Source organism: Ambystoma mexicanum, chromosome 3q (genome assembly GCF_040938575.1).
Source record: "Ambystoma mexicanum isolate Mex_15411 chromosome 3q, UKY_AmexF1_1, whole genome shotgun sequence".
Classification (NCBI taxonomy): Eukaryota; Metazoa; Chordata; class Amphibia; order Caudata; family Ambystomatidae; genus Ambystoma; species Ambystoma mexicanum.
In genome coordinates, this window is record NC_090926.1 from 377,890,931 (window position 1) to 377,907,143 (window position 16,213).

The 16,213-nt window shown below is 42.2% G+C and overlaps 1 protein-coding gene across 4 annotated transcripts in view; it reads left to right on the forward strand.

Moving 5' to 3' along the window:
• Positions 1 to 16,213, forward strand: part of ANXA6 (annexin A6) — a 275,493-nt gene that overhangs the window by 247,691 nt on the left and 11,589 nt on the right. For 2 of the 4 annotated variants that reach the window (XM_069654018.1, XM_069654017.1), the window contains exons 21-24: positions 297 to 314; positions 614 to 710; positions 2,249 to 2,344; positions 12,133 to 12,191. In XM_069654018.1, the coding sequence (XP_069510119.1) occupies positions 297 to 314; positions 614 to 710; positions 2,249 to 2,344; positions 12,133 to 12,191 (270 nt within the window). The remainder of the gene's footprint in view (positions 1 to 296; positions 315 to 613; positions 711 to 2,248; positions 2,345 to 12,132; positions 12,192 to 16,213) is intronic. The other 2 variants (XM_069654020.1, XM_069654019.1) reach the window with 1 other exon arrangement.

Consider the following 16,213-nt stretch of genomic DNA (forward strand, 5'->3'; position numbering starts at 1 on the left):
ATTGAACAGCCTCTCACTAACTTCTATCTCTCTCATCATCACCTCTACATTTGCCCCAAAACACCTCCAACATGTCTACTCAGTTGTAGAACATCCACATTTCCAGTGGTTCTGTTTAGTCCCAGATTGGCTAATAAGGTTCATCCTCTTAACCTCCTTGTACGTCATCTCTGCCTCCAGTTGTCACTCTCTAATTCAGTGTCTTCTGAGAAGTTCCTTTGTTCCTGTTGAGCTTCTTTTATTCATGCACTCCTCGCTCTCTCTCTCTCTCTCTCTCCCTCTCTACCTGCGGTCAGGTCATTGCTGATGTCCTGGTGAGTGTCCAGTTTCTTATCCCCTCTCTGGGTTTTGTGCTAGTTTTCTTCTTGGGTGAGTATTAATCTTGTGTTTATTGCTTCTCTGGCCCTTGTCCACATGTTTTTTTTCACCTTGCTCTTTATCTTGCCCTGTGTCATATCTCCATCTCTTTGCCTTGGATTCCTATTTTCCAATGTCTTCTTGTCACTGCACTGGCTCCACATTTGTATTTCGCTCATGCCACCAACCTCGAACCCTCACCATAATTTCCTGTGTCACCCCTTTACTCTCCTCTCCTCCTCTCCCCTACTCGTAGGAAATCTCGGATGCTGGTGACAGCAGCGACTCCAGTTCCAAGGAGACACGTTTTATGTCCATTCTCTGCACCCGGAGCTACCCCCATCTCAGAAGAGGTAAGCCAAGAAGTCTAGAGCACGGGTCCTTCATCTAGCACCAGAGGATGGGCCAGTAGCCCAGTCTTGAGGGGTTATTTTATGTACATGCTGTATTAACTACCACCACCTCTTGGTCTAATACAGCCAGTGATCCCTAATGATGAGTAATTATTTAAATAGCAGAAATAAACAGGAACACTGTTATATTTAACAGGAGGATGTTTCTAAAAGTCTGAGCAATACACATTCCAGCAGAACGGCATTCAGTAGTTTGGCCGACGAGGTTTTTCGATGCCATTTTTTACTGAAAATATTCAATCGAAAAAACTCATTGAAATATAGAAGGGGTAAAGGGATAAAAGGGGTAGGGAGGTGGTATAGTTCAAAATATAGAGAAGGGGAGTTTTGGAATGACCCCCCCCAGCCCCAATATAAAAATCATATTTGGGTAGAAATTCAATTGAAAAAACTCCCATCAGAAATCAGACCTTGAACCAGCAGAGCCAACGTGCTCACTTGAAAGCAGGCTACCTATAAAGTTGTCTATTGAAACCCCACAAATGGTTTTGGTCTGGTTCCATAGGTATATTGGAGGAGCTTTTTAAAAAGGTTTTAGAGTGTACCACAAACATATTGGTGGATCTATAATAGACCAGCACTTTTGCTCAATGTGCATCACTGGGGTTCTTCTATTTTTGGGATGCATGACATCTGCAAATGCTATGGATGAACTGAGAAATGCCCGGCAATTTTGGCCCCATAGCGGGTTGGAAAGTATCTGAGATAAGCTTCCAAAATGAGACTGCCTTTTACTGACTAACATGGTATTGATACGTTGCACAAACTGTCAATGGGTAGGATTTTTTATATCTTTGCATGCTTTGAGAATGTCTTTGCTTGCCCAACCTGATTTCAAATAGTTGAGTATATCCTGCACTGGCGAAGTATGCCTTCCAATAGGAGAGCTTGCTTTCCACGCAGTGCATCTTCCACTGGCGAAGCATGCCTTTCAATAGGTGAGATTGTATTCCACTCAGTGCAGTTGTCCTTTTGTTGAGACTTTCTTCTTAGTCCGGTGTGTTTATCTTATATTTGGTGAGACTGTGTTCCTAGCATCAACATTATAGCACAATGTCTTATAATGACTTTAATTTAATAAGACAACTGTAAAGGGAGTGAGGCAGTCTTCCCTGCGAGTAAGATTCTCAAGATCTGTATTTTATTGTTCCCACTACATACTTGATCTATGGCTAGTTGCGAAGTGCCGGACTCACATTAAGGAGAAATTAGTTGGTGCAAGAATACAGATGGTATCTCCAGCTTCTCTAGAGAGAGCACCTGCGCTTAAATGGATTGTTGTGGGAGATCCCTGCGTATAGCCTTCGGCCTGGGCCCCTTCCCATTTAATGCCTTGGCATATCGTGCACCTGCAGAGCTGGATGGCGCTGAATCTAGGTGCACGGACCCTTAGTTCTTTGCAGTAGACCTCTCTGAATTAGTGTTGACATTTTTCTCTTGGTGACTCTGCTTCTTTCTCTGCCATTTCCTATTGTCAGTTTTCCAAGAATTCATTAAACAGACAAACCATGATGTGGAGCACACTATTAAGAAGGAGATGTCAGGAGACGTGAAGGACGCATTTGTGGCCATTGGTAAGTCGTCTGCATTTCTTGCCCTGTGGTCGTGCATGTATTATTTGGTGTCACTTGTTTACCGTACAGTTGTGCATTGACCTGTGTGCCATGTGCAGAACTCTGTGGCAGTGTTTATCTTGGCCATATCCTGGGAATGTGAACTACCGTGGGACTATTCATTAATCTGAGACTCTACATTTTGCTGTGGCTGTGTTTTGGCGGGCGATATGCAATTCCATGTGACTACACTTGCCGTGGAATAGCGATTTTCCCTGTGATTGCGCTTTGCCCTGGGACTGCGCTCTTCCCGAGGAGGTCCATTACCGTGTCACTGCTCTTACCACGAGACAGTGCATTACCATGTGGCAGCACATTGCCTGTGCACTTGGCATTATTCTAGCACTGCATTTCCCCGGGACTCTGTGTTATCATGGATCAGACTATTAGCCTGTGGTTGTGCTCTACACTTGGAATGTGTATCGCTCTGGATTATGCGTAAAATTGAATCATGCATATCGTGAAACTGTACATAAACCTCAGACTGGGCAATAATGCCCTCGGGCGGACTGAGCACTAGTGTGCAAGGTCTTGGGGTTAGGCATTAGCCTGGGAATGAGCGTTAACCACAAACTGTTTGTTATCCCTGGACTTTCACTCTGCCTTCACCTGGAGCTGTTCCTTCCACTGTTGTTTACCCTTTGGCTAGTCCTTACTCTATATCCCTGCATTTCCATGAAGCTATGCGTCCGCATAAGACTTGTGTTTGTGCATTACCCATGCTATGGGATCTGACAGCGATCCGTGTGTTATGCTCAGTCATGTTCCCTGGGAATTGCAGAACCTTGACACTGGGCATTAGCCAGGGACTCTTCATTGGCCTGGAACTGGGCCTTAAAGCACACTTCTTTAAAGGACATTTGTTATGTGGCCAATAGCAAACCATGGTGAAAGGTCTATAGTGGCTGGGGTCTTTCTGTGCTGTGGCCCAACTGTTCAGATGATTTCGGATGTAAGGGATGTAACAGCTAAGCAGCCAAGCCTCTTTTCGATTTTCTAAATCTAGGTGGTGTCAGATGGCTGCTCATGACCAAGTAGTCTTAAAAAAGGTCAAAGAAAAACGTCCTGCACTGAGAATGCCGATCTTCCTGTTCAAAACAGGTTGCATAGCCACTACCATATGCGTACAACACAGTAAGTGCACTCACGGTAGCAGACTTCCAGAGGACTTATATGCCCTGGAGGAAAAGGGCAGATACTAACCACATGCCAGGACTGCAGGACATAATGCCGGTCACTGCGGGGCTTGCGAGAAACAAACCAAGGACAATAACCTGATAAAGACCTTCCTTGTAGCAGGCAGGGCACAGGAGCAGGTCAATCCATGCCACAGGTAACAAACGAGTGCAAGCCGGTTCCTGCAGTGGGACAGGGGGAGGAAAGGAACGGGTTTACAGCAGAGCCAATAGACTCTTTAACATTGGAGCACAAGTTTGAGAGCAAGAGTGGAAGAACTTCCGTAATTCGAGGAAACGGATCAACAACTCAGTTTCCAGAGCAATGTGCATGGGTTCTAACCGGCGCAAATGGGAAACCACTCGCCTTTTGAAGGTGGCACAATCAAAGTAGGTTGCCATGAAGGTGAAATAGGCAGACCCAATGTGATTTTTCTGCCGCTGTGCTTTTGAGGTTATGTGCAGTGCCAGGCCAGAAGGGTAGTGGAAGAGGAAGCGGGGGTTTCGGAGAGCCTGATGATGCTGCTGCTTTGCTGTCTGAAGACATTCCCGATGCGACTTGCAGCAGGGCCGCGTCGAGTCCTGTATGACTATGCTCATTGCAGGAGAAAGGCTCAGAGCAGAGAAGAATAGAAGTCAGAGGGATGTATTTTCCGGTGAACCGTGCTCACCAGCACCTGTCAGTCAAGGTAGGTGATGTGTTCCCTGGATGGCATTGGCATGTAAATGTGAGGAACACAGGTTGGCACTGCAATGGTTATTTTAGGGTCCTGGGAGACTCTTGGAAGACATTGGTGCCCTCTGCAATACTGGACCGCTCTAGGCAGGCAACCTTAACAATCTGGGTTGAGTATGGGCAATTTGTGACAAGTGCTGGGCTATCCCAGCAGCAATGTTGGCAGACTATGGTGAGCAAAGGGCTGTGGCAAGCCACTGCGACTGTTGGGCAATAGTGGCTCTGACAGTTTTCGCTTTGAAGTGATAGAGGTGATGGCACCTGATGCTCTAGAATCTGTCATCAACTTGCCTATAATAAAAAGGTTTTGTCTTGTGGAAAACTCTACGAAGATCATAGTGAATTTAATCTGCGCAGCCCCTGCAGTCCAGTATGCTCTTACGTATGCCATTGGGAGCTCTGTGTGTCTCTTTACTTTGCAGTGAACTCATAAAGAGTTTGGGGGATGAGTACAAGCTGTTTGCTTTATGTCAGTCTTTGATGCTCCAGGTGAGAGTGAACAATCAAAAGAACCACGCGTGGAAGTCTATTAAAATAGAGGTGAGACCTTTGCCATGAATGTACTGCACTGTGTGTGTACACCAAGTAATGGCAGGCTTTGAAATGTAACCCTGGTGTGAGGTCAGTCATTGGTGCTTTACAAAGTTGCTGGAATTACTCACTTGCATCTTTTATTTGTAAATCCTGAAACCAGAATATTCCATATTAAGGGAGGTGTTGTTGTTCTGAGGAGAAGTGATAGTCGTCTGCTTGTGTCAATCCTTGAACATACACCTGCAAAAAACACTCCAGAGTTATAGGAAGAACCAGCCATGGTATGCAGGGTGAGAAACCAAAAAGTTGACTTGTGGATATGAGACATCAATTTGCATATGGGTGCACTCAGGGGTGACCTCCTGCCATGACAGCATCAACGCTACCTTCGAGCCACCCGGTTCCAACATTGGCAGTGGCAGAGGTTCTGTTGTGGTACTGCCAGCTGACCAATGCATGTCATCACAGCCAGGAAAAATGGAAGAAGGCTGGATATTGATGCCACCTGCTAATTAACGGCTGGTGGTTTCAGCAACCTTCCACCCCCTCCTCTTGCGAATGATAATCCCATCAATATCTCTTAGCCTGTTCTACATTACAACCAGGCCCGGAGGGCATCCTCCATAATTTCCCCTGGACCGGGGAAGAGAGACAAGGTGCAATACACCCCAAGGGCAGTGGGAATCACAAGGAATCCTTCACCATGACCGGTGGCCTAACTTCTCTTACTAGACTGCCCTAATGCAAGGATCGGGATGAAGCCAAGGACATTTATGACCTAAGGCAGAATGGATGGAAACATATCAACTGAAGTCAATATTTGCCTAAGCTAATAGAAGACCACAACGATGCCCAATCAACTGCAACGCATTGGAACAAACACCTGCCAAATAAACGGTATGCAGTAATAAAATTGTGGCAAAAATGTCGCCTTTCCAAAAAATTGCGGCAAAAAATGCCATGGTTTGACCTGGTACTGGTGTACCCCAGTATACCATTTAAGGAGAGCGGGGGTTTGCAGGGGTGTCCCCTCACCTAAAATGGTATAATGGGTCTGGGGGTTGCAGGTGTGTCCCCGCATCCTTTACATGGATGGCAGCGGCAAAACCACTGCCCTTTTGCCACAATTTCTTGTGTAAACGGCCATTTTTGCAGCGATTTTAACACACGGAACCAAATAAATCCCTTTGTAGCATTTCTATCGCAATGCTTCTAAATGAGGGTTATGTATTAAAGCATTCCAGCATGTGGTTTTAAGTGTGTGACCCAGGTTACACATCCTGAATGGTGCATTTGCATTTGAATCATTCAAATGCCCTGTTCAGTATTCATGTCAAGTGGGGGAAGAGTTTTCATATTAATGGTATTCATATTTCATATTAATGATTTTTCTTCCTTTTTTGGGTCACAATTCTCTGTTACACCTCCTTGCATTGACTTTTGCTATAGTACCTCAAAAAACGCTCCTTTTAAATGGGAGACCAATGGTTCAGTGTAGGGAGAATCAAAGACCAATGGAGACTGTTTCAAGTTAAAGTAAGAGAGAGGCACCACAAAAATGCATGACATTACTTATGATTTCTGTTTTTTACTTGCTACCATGACATGGTGCACCTGCAGGATGGAGAGATGATACTCAATGCATTGGGCCTTTAAGTACATTTCCCCCCAAAGACTGGGTTGTTAACAATCTAAAAGAAAACAGGAGATGCAGAATGCACCATTTTAAAATGGAACTTGATTTATTAAAGTGCAAATAGTCCAAAATCTGTCAAATATAATCCTGTTAACCGGATAACACGGACTATGTTACAGAAAAATGTCAGTATTAGAATATTGTCAAGTGTTCTGAATGGTGTGCTCCTGTATTTCGTACTGTACATCAAATGAAGCAAAGAAATCATCATTCATTCAGAGTCTTTTAATGTAATGTTTTATTTCTCCAACAACTGTCAGATTTTTGTACAAAGCGTCGAATAATATAGTGGACGTAAATAAATCCTGCAGTGTAAATATGTTGCAAAGCCGTGATTATTTTGTGTTGGATGAATAACATTGGTGTTTGATACAGATAGATACTGTGCTGACTTCCGGTTGATCTGCTTTTCAACTCGGAGCCAAATAGCCCTCCTATCTTTGGGAGTCTTCCAGAGGAGAGTGTTAAAAACATGATGCAACATTCCTGGAAAATAGAGGTTAATATCTGCTGATAAAAAGATCAGATTGTTTGTATTGCCAGATTCAAACACTTTCATTGCACTTAACATGACATATTGAAGCATCTAGCACCATATAACCCAACATGTGCGTTGGTCCGATGCAAGCAGAACCGAGCCCTGTCAACTGACTCACGTTAAGCTTTAATCAAGGCCTCACAAAGAGCTGTTTAACTCATGTGCTGACCATGAGACTCCCAAGTTGAATTAAAGGGCAAGTTCAGGCACGTGTATTTCACTTGGTTGTAAAACAGCATTATTTGCCATTAACCCTATATGAAAAAGTGAATAATGCTCAGATATGAGAACGGAAGCCTTACGAAGCTAAGACACCTCATTTGCATTGCTAATGATTATTTTTAATGATAAAATTAGAAATATTCATACATTTATGAAGTAATGTGCTGAATAATCCTTTTGCGTATCTGTGTGCATCTGAAAGCATGTATTCCAATATTCTTACTTTCTTGCCATCCTGTATTGTTTTAAAAAAACTATCTAGCATGTGAAGTGATTAGGAGTAGTTTTGACCCTCTCCATTCTTTTATCACGAGTATTGATATTATAATCATCAATGTAGGTTGGGGGGTTTATGTATTTAATAGGAGTTTCTAAGTGCAGTGCAAGTGCAGTTTTACTGCAATCTTTGAGCGGAAAGGCTGTTTAGTTTCCCCATGGTGGATGCTGTGCCGCTTGTCTTAATACTATTTGAACTGTGAAACTGGAAAAGACTGCACATTGGGACTACACAGTCTCTCTTCTATTTTCATGACCTCGCACAAACGGCTCGCCGGAGAGGGGGGAGGATTTAAAAATCACTTCTGGCGTGGAACCAGGCAGAAGAGCATGCAAGTGCAGTCTTTCAGTCTCGCAGATTTGCAACCTCCTGAGAGCTCACGCCTTGGTTGCTCGTCCATAGCTACCATATAGAGAACCTTGGCTGGGGTGCTCTGTGCCTCTACTCTGCCATATAGAGGGCCGAAGTACAGATGGCCCCCTCCAGTCTTTACACTCCCCGACTCATCTAGTGTTCCCATTACTAGCTCTTTGAGACTATAATAATGGTAAAACGTGCTATATAAATGACAACTACAATACAATATAATTGAAAACATAAATCTCAATAAACTGAAATAATGGTAATGTGCAAATTGCATCATAAGCCTAACTATGGGCCTCATTATAAGTTTGGCGGTCTGGTAACAATGGTACCAGTAAGCCGTTGTTACTGGACTGGCAAACTACGAGTTCTGCTTGCGGTTGCCTTCCCGCCCACCAGGTCTTACCTGGCAGTCGTACCAGCACCCACGAGTAGAACATGGCAGATGCACCGGCACCATTCACGAATGGTGCCGGTCCATCCGACCTCCCCATTCCCATTGAGCCCTGCGGGGCTCAATGGGAATGGGAGAATCATTTTATTCCGGCGCCCAAGAATGGACAATTACCGGGTCGGACGAGGCCGTAATGACCTGGTAATTGCCTAATCGCAGGCGCCGAAAAAAAATCATACCGGTGGCAGCTGTGACGATTTTACCAGCACGGCTACCGCCGGTCTCATAATGAGGCCCTGTGTCTGGAAAATGGGTAGTGAAACCATAGAGGTTGTGGATTCTTATGTTTACTTAGGTATTACTATAAAGAACATGAAGATGTCCTTCCTCAGAAAGACCATTAGGAAGTGGCAAATCATAAACAATTTCATGGCAAGCAAAGGGGGCAGCTCAATTGAGGGTCTTTTAGAGATATACGAGACATGCATTATTCCTGGGATACTTTATGACCTAGAGGTGTTGACTGAGTGTCATGAGTGGCTTAAGGTAGCTAAAGAGACGCTTCTTCGCTCATTATTCAGACTTCCTGAAGGGGTCCTGGTGGAAGCTATGACATGTGAATTGGGACGCATATCCTTAATGAGCTTATGGAAAATCGCCCGTTGTAAATTATAAGTAAAGCTGCATTTGGCTAAAGACAGAGATGATTGTCTCATGGTATTGATTGCCAGCAATAATCATGCCAATTCTCAAAATACGTCGCACAGTGAACTTAGGAAAACTTGCCTGAACCATCTTCAGGCAATTAATATGGATTTACCTGGAGACGATACCTGCGTGGAATCTTATAGAAATTTTAATAGAAAACTAAAAGGTAAAACAAAAGATTGGACTCATTATCATTCCTTGATATTGCTGTTGAAGAAAAGATAAATACAATACGCTATAGAGATTTACGCCTGGAACTCCATGTAGCTATTTAGTTAAGCTTTGTGATGATAGTCTTAGACAATATATAATATGTCTCAGATTTGATATTCTCCCGGTTCTTGAATACAGAGATGCTTGAGTCGATATACCACGAGAGGCACGAGTATGTAGGCTGCGAAAGGCTGCGTTAGAAACTGCATGGCATATACATACAGCCTGTACGCAACAATTTTATAGTAAAGGATATGTTAGAATAATATCACTAGTGATCAATTCTGGTTAGCAATTTATGATGTTGGTTATCTCAGCCGCATCCTATTATATCTGGAAAGGGCTGCAACTCAATTAAATTGTAGTTGACATAATATTATGACAATGAGCTGTAAGCATTTGGCAGTAAAATGGTTGTACTTATTGAATAATTGTATGTATATATTCTATTCGGATGAGAAAATGCCATCTGTAATTAAATGTTTTTTATGTATTTTGTATAAATTGAGTGTAAAAGGTTTAATATTAAACCATACACACTTAACAATAATAAACCAATAGGAGTGTTTAACTATGAGGTAGGCCAATGGAAGAACATGGCCAATCGCATATTGCAACATAATTATGACATAAGGTGAGCATGTTGTATATTTTGAATATAGCGAGAGCACAGAGAGCATGCTTACACTGGGAAGAGTTGCAGAAAAGAACACTGCCTGTTCCTATTGGATGGATTAAAGAAAGATCAATTTAAGGGCTGCAGAAGGGAAGGTTCCTTTTCCAAGGGATGATTCCTGTCCCCAAGGGAATCAGATGATGACTGAGACTCCCCCTGGGAACACTTGAGGGTTTCTCCTGGTTCGACGTCTGTGCAGACTAATTAAATAGGAGTATGAGATTTACTCAAAAAGAAATTATAAATGCTTGCTATAACTATTTTCCTGCTAAAACCCAGAAATGGAGTGGTTTGGAAAGGTTTTATCAAAATAGATTGATTTGAATGGGAAATGTACAGTGCAATCTCACTGCATGTAAATTTAAGTGAAATGCCAATTCAATCCAATTTAAAATACATTTCTGAATGTTGTGTACAGTGATGTGTAGCACTTCTGTACATATAGTGCACCACTCTTTAAATAAAGGTTAATTAAATAGAATCCTAAACGCTATTAAAGATAAAGTTACCATTTAACCATGTTTCCAGGTCCTGTATCATGGCCTTAATGAGGATTAGTTTGATCATGTGTCATCTGTGAAGGCCATAGCCATGTAATAAGGAAGGGGAGATAAGAGCAAGTTTGAAGGGGTCATCTCTATTACCATAAAAATAGTGTGTATGTAACTCCCATATATTCCTCATTCTCAAAATTGCACAGTGGGACATATTAGTGAAGTGAGACGGAAGGGACACATTCTAAAACCATTCTTCCAGGTTAGGGAGGAGGAACTGAAATTCTGTGCATTCTGAATTGAAAACAGTTTGCCTAAACCAAAACCTGCAGAATTCTAATACAAGTTATGGTAAGCCTATTTTAAAATGCATTCATTTTAGCAGCCCATATCACCGGATCTACATGCTAAATGGGAGACAATCAACAGTTATGATTCTATAAATTTCTTTTGTTAATGGGGTAATCAAAGTTCTTTGATTCATATGCAATTGTGACTTTATGTGTAATTTGCAGACGTTTCTGTAAAGTCAATGATTTTGATATACTTACCAACAAGCAGTAGAAATGAAACTAGAATGTCTACTGTTATTGATAACTTAATGTATATATACAGAATTGATCATGGAAATGAATGAATGTGTGTGAGATTCATGCAGGCAGGTTAATTTCATTTTCTATAGACTATCAGCCTGTTATTGTGTAACATTGTGGTGACTTCTCCTGCATGAAGTCTGGAGACGGCCTTTATTTCCTCGATTTAAATACATTAGTATTGTGCAAAATACCCGTTTCTTGCCCAAAGTTGTGGGGTAGGCCTGTATATTAGCGATATGAGATCAGGGTGTGCACTTAATGAGCAGCACATATATTAATATATTAGCCGGAAAATATATTACACAACAAAAATGTGGTCTTTCAAATACATTTTGTTACTCTGATTTTGAAGCTGTACTACTCAGGGAAAAGTGACCAACTGCTGCTGGCCCATCTAGGGCCATACTTGTGCCAGTCCGTAAGAAGCTGTAGCCAGGTGATGGTTGGAGACCGTCCTTCTTGCTGCTATGCTGCTTGTTGCTCTATGCAAAACATGTGACTAAATAATAGATGCAGGCTGTAAACTAGCTAGCTACTTAGCTGTAACAATGGTTTTGCAGCACTCCACCTGTTTAGATAAACATGTGTCCTACACAACCACCACATGTCGTGAGGTCAAACTGTGACCTGATTTTGCCTGGCACTTATCAAAATAAACTAAAGATGCAAGTGAATCAAGAAGGGTTTTTGCTTCTTGTTAATTTCATCAGAGATTTGTTATAGCAAGTCCATCTGTCCATGCCCACAGATTATTATGCAAAACATTTTTAAAGCTATTGTGCTCTTAACCCATAGCCGGAAGGCATATGTGAAGTATGTATTGCCAATGGAAATCTACAAAGCCAATGTTCCAGTTCGATTTTCATTCACATCACTATACAGGAAAAAGAAGCTATCAAAAATGTCCAATCTTGTATGTATGTGCTTTCAGTCCAATGTGACTATTATCTCTACTCTTTTGTCTGAGGTGACTGAAATGTTCACAGTAGTGCCTTTTTTAGTTTCATCACTTGTCATTTTGTGTTCCCAGTGTTATGATTAATGAATAACTTCTCCATTCATTGATATCAATGTACAAAAATGTTTAAAGAAAATTCTAATTTCTACCCCTCTCCTCTCTCCCAAAGTGAAGAGTGTTCGGAACAAACCTGCATTCTTTGCAGAGCGACTCTACAAAGCCATGAAGGTAAGGGATTTCGTTGCAGCAAGAACCACCTAAAATAGAGGTTTCCTTTAAGGTCACTTTTCCCCTTTTTGCCCCAGATGTACCCTTTCTTTCCCACCAAACACCAACAAATCTCTTACATATTTTGAAGCTTACATGAGGGGAAATCATTTGTGGGTTGCTAGGGGTCGCAAATGCCAACCCTCATGCGATCTCTGGCACTGCCTCTGCGACCCCTTTGGGGGCTCGGATTTAAAAACTAACTTCAAAATGAAATTATTTAAATTTTTTAATCTGAGCGCCCCTCCACGCTCCCAGGCCATGGATGGCTATGGCTCCTATGCTCTGCTGTGCATGACAGGCCTTGAGTGCGAGCTGGAGCATGGGAGCCAGAGTCATGCCTGCAGAGGATGAATTCTGGAAGTTGAGGACATTTTTTTTTTGTTTAAATGTAAAAGTGTATGTGAATGTGTTTGTGTATATATCATGTAATATGTGTTAATGAGGGCATGATGTTTGGGTGGTTGGGCGTGCTTGTGTGAGTGGTGAATGAGTGCATTTGTAAATGAGCAAGTAGTGTGCGCGAATGTGTGTTTGTGTTAAATACCTGGATTACTTGCCAGAAACCTGTATTATTCCTAGTCCCACTCTTATTCGTCCCAGTACTTTAATATTAAGCACCTTACCTCATACATAAGTACTGGAACGAGGAAGAGAGATGTTGAGGTAATACTGAACCGAGGGGTTGATTTTGTTGGTTGGAGGAGGAGAGGGAGAGGGAACGTGTGGGAAGGGTGAGGGTGGGGCAGTAGGGGAGTTAGGCTAATACATAAAGGTTATCAATGATAAAGTAGGTATGATATGTATTAGTGGGTAGACTGGCATGTTGGTACAGTCAGTCTAGTCATTTTGTACTGTGGCATGACATTATTACTGAGCATTTATAATAAAGTAAGCATGATACATGTTATTGCCTGTCTAGCCTGGCTTTTGGGTGCGGCCAGCCTTTTCGTAGTGTGTTGTGACATATTTTCTTGGCATATATAATGAAGTAAGCATCATAAGTGTTATTACATGGCTAGACTAGCATTTTGGTCTAGCAATTTCTTACTGTGGCTTGGCATTTTGTACTGGGCATTGCTGATAAAGCAATCATGATGAGCAGAATTACATGGCTAGACCGGTATTTGGGTGCAGCCAATCTAGCCTTTCCTTACTGTGGCATGTTATATTTTTCTGTGCATCTATGATACAGTAAGCATGATAGTGTCATTACGTGGTTAGATTGGCATTTTGGGTAACCCATCTAGGTAGGTCTTACTGTGGCATGGAGTTTTTTACTGTGCATCAACAATGCTACAGCAAACTTGCTAAGTGTTATTACGTATCTAGCCTACATTGTGCAGCCAGTTTTGACATGTTTTCTTATTGTGGCATTGAATTTTTATTATGACAGCGGTAAGATAGCTCATTGGGTTGAGCGCTCGCTTCTGTGATCTGTGTGTGATCTGCAGGTTTGAATTCCTGAAAGGCCACCTCAGCCTTTCATTCTACTGAGGTTGATAAATGGCTACCAACTTTGGTTAGAATGATAATTACATTGAAATATCTGCTATGTGTAGTGCTTTTACGAAAACGCTATATAAAGAACATATAATTATAATGAATCAAAGCATTAACGCTCCTGTGCATTGTTGGTGACTTGCATCTATTGTATTTTTGAATACTGTGATATCACATCAACTGGGAATGTAGGGGCTCCGCCTTTCAAATAAGGACAATACCTCACATACAGCTATAACTGGCATAATACGGAAGTTACTGGCCATATAATGTTGACATGGCATATCTATGGCAGTGCCCCGGCCTATGTTGATTCTATTGGGTCTAACCCTATCATATCATGACCCCATCCAAGGCATATGAAGGCAGCATCCTTGTTAAAATGTGGTGGGTACCTAAAATAGAACAGGGTATTTGACCCATGTTCGTTGTCAGCAGAGGTGTTCTGACACCCTTGTTTAATCTAAAATATTCTTCTCTACTTTAGTACCTATTTGGTATTTTAAACATTGTACATTTATGTACATTTTGTTATGCGTTCAAACCACTTACAGTGATGTCAGCAGGGTTAAAGAGGAACTGAAGCTGTCAAGCTCAAAGGCCATGTTTCTTCCCTTCCTGTGATGTCATCATGTGTGTGATGCCACTTCCGCTACCCCAGGCCTTTTGGTGAATTGATGTCCCTGCTTACACAATCATTATTTCACCCGAAAGTGGTAAACCAAGTCTCACTACATTATTGTTCCCAGCTTTACCCTTCCCTTTCTTCATTTTCCCTTTTTTCCTCTCCTCTCGCATGCTCGGGTGACCCTCCTCCTGCACGCTCCCACACCGGTCTGGTTTGATACCCTGAGCAAGAACACAATGTGTGCATCCACAGGAAAGTACTACGCGTTTTAAGACTTCTACGAGGTGACTAGCACAGTATTGATCTTATGTGTAAAATGACTATTGATTTGGCAAGTGGCTTCGCTTGCTGGGTATCATATAAGGTTTTCATACTCGGTGGCCCAGAGCTTAGGGACTAGAACTTGTCATTTCACTTTCTGTGGTGCTGGGCAGGGCAACTCTTTTCATCCCATTACCCTCCTTCCACTACTGGATATTTCTGCACCTCACAGCCAATAGTCCAAGCAGAAAACCTCTGCAACCTCTGCTGGACAGGGATAATTTCCCGGTGTGAGCCATGCTCTGCCTGTAATCGCCCAAATGGAGCACTTGTGCATTCCCGAACACTTGATGCATCCCCCGGTACAATGTGATTGAAAGAAGGACACATTTACAGATATCGTAAGTGTATAACATTAATTAAGGAGACCCTGGCCCAGTGGATCCTTGCTTTATTTAATTGCTTAATGTATCCCAGACTGTTTCTGTGAAGACCGTGTACCCAAAATAAGGAATGCTTTGTAACATTCTGTTCAGTTTGGGTAATTGTAACTATCCACAGAGATTTGGTGTCCAATCAGCAAGAGGCGCGATTAGGTAGACTCACAATATCTTCGTTAGATTATAGGTGTTAAGAGAAATTTCATATTCTTCCTTGGAACCTGGCAGGAAGTGATCTCCTATTAAAATACAAAGAAGCAATTACACGGGAGAGCCTTGTTTGAAAAGTCCAGGTAACAAAGATCTAGGCACTCAATCCTTTATAAGCAACACGCAAAGGTGAGATTAGATGGGGGCTGTGGCTCTGCAGATGTGCTGTACTCCTTGTTCCATGATCCTTCACCACTGATTATGCTGGCGAGGGCTGAAGGGAGTTGTTGTCCAAAACATCTGGAGAGATGAAGGTTAAAGAACCCTGGGGAGGCTCACCAATGGAAGGGATCCATACAATGGGAAACAGCCATATAAAAACAAGCATTAGCAAAGCCAACAATTTTGGCTTCTCTAAAGGCAGACACGGCCCTTTTTATGTATTTTCAACCTTCCAACTATTTATATTACAATTTTCTGCATATCATCCCAATAAAGTTAGTTACTACTAAAGCGTTATGACTGGTCTTTACCTTTTTTCTATATAAGAGAAATAAAACCACATTCGAATACCTTGTACACTAGAAAGGCAACCTGCATCACAGGTAAGACGGCTAGCTGTATGGACGCTTGTTATCATTTACAGAAGCTGAGTCAGAAGCTATTGATGGTCAAGTGTTGTAAAGTGTATCCTGAGAAAGCAAAACACTAATTTTAATTGGAATTAGTGTTCTGATCATGTAATTTAAACTCAATATTTCTGAGTACAATTAGAAACCAATATACTACCATTTAGCAGCTGTAGCAGAACCAAGCAGGGTAACCTTCTGAACCTCCAGATAAGTAATTCAGGACTGTGTGCTTGGGTACTGTATTGCTGTAAAACAAGTGGCTGAATGGCACACTTGGTTAAGACGTTGTTCCTAAACCTAGGCGGGCACGCAACACCATTGAGCTAATCAGGCTCCAGCACCCCCTGAAATGTGATTTGAGGGGCGGGC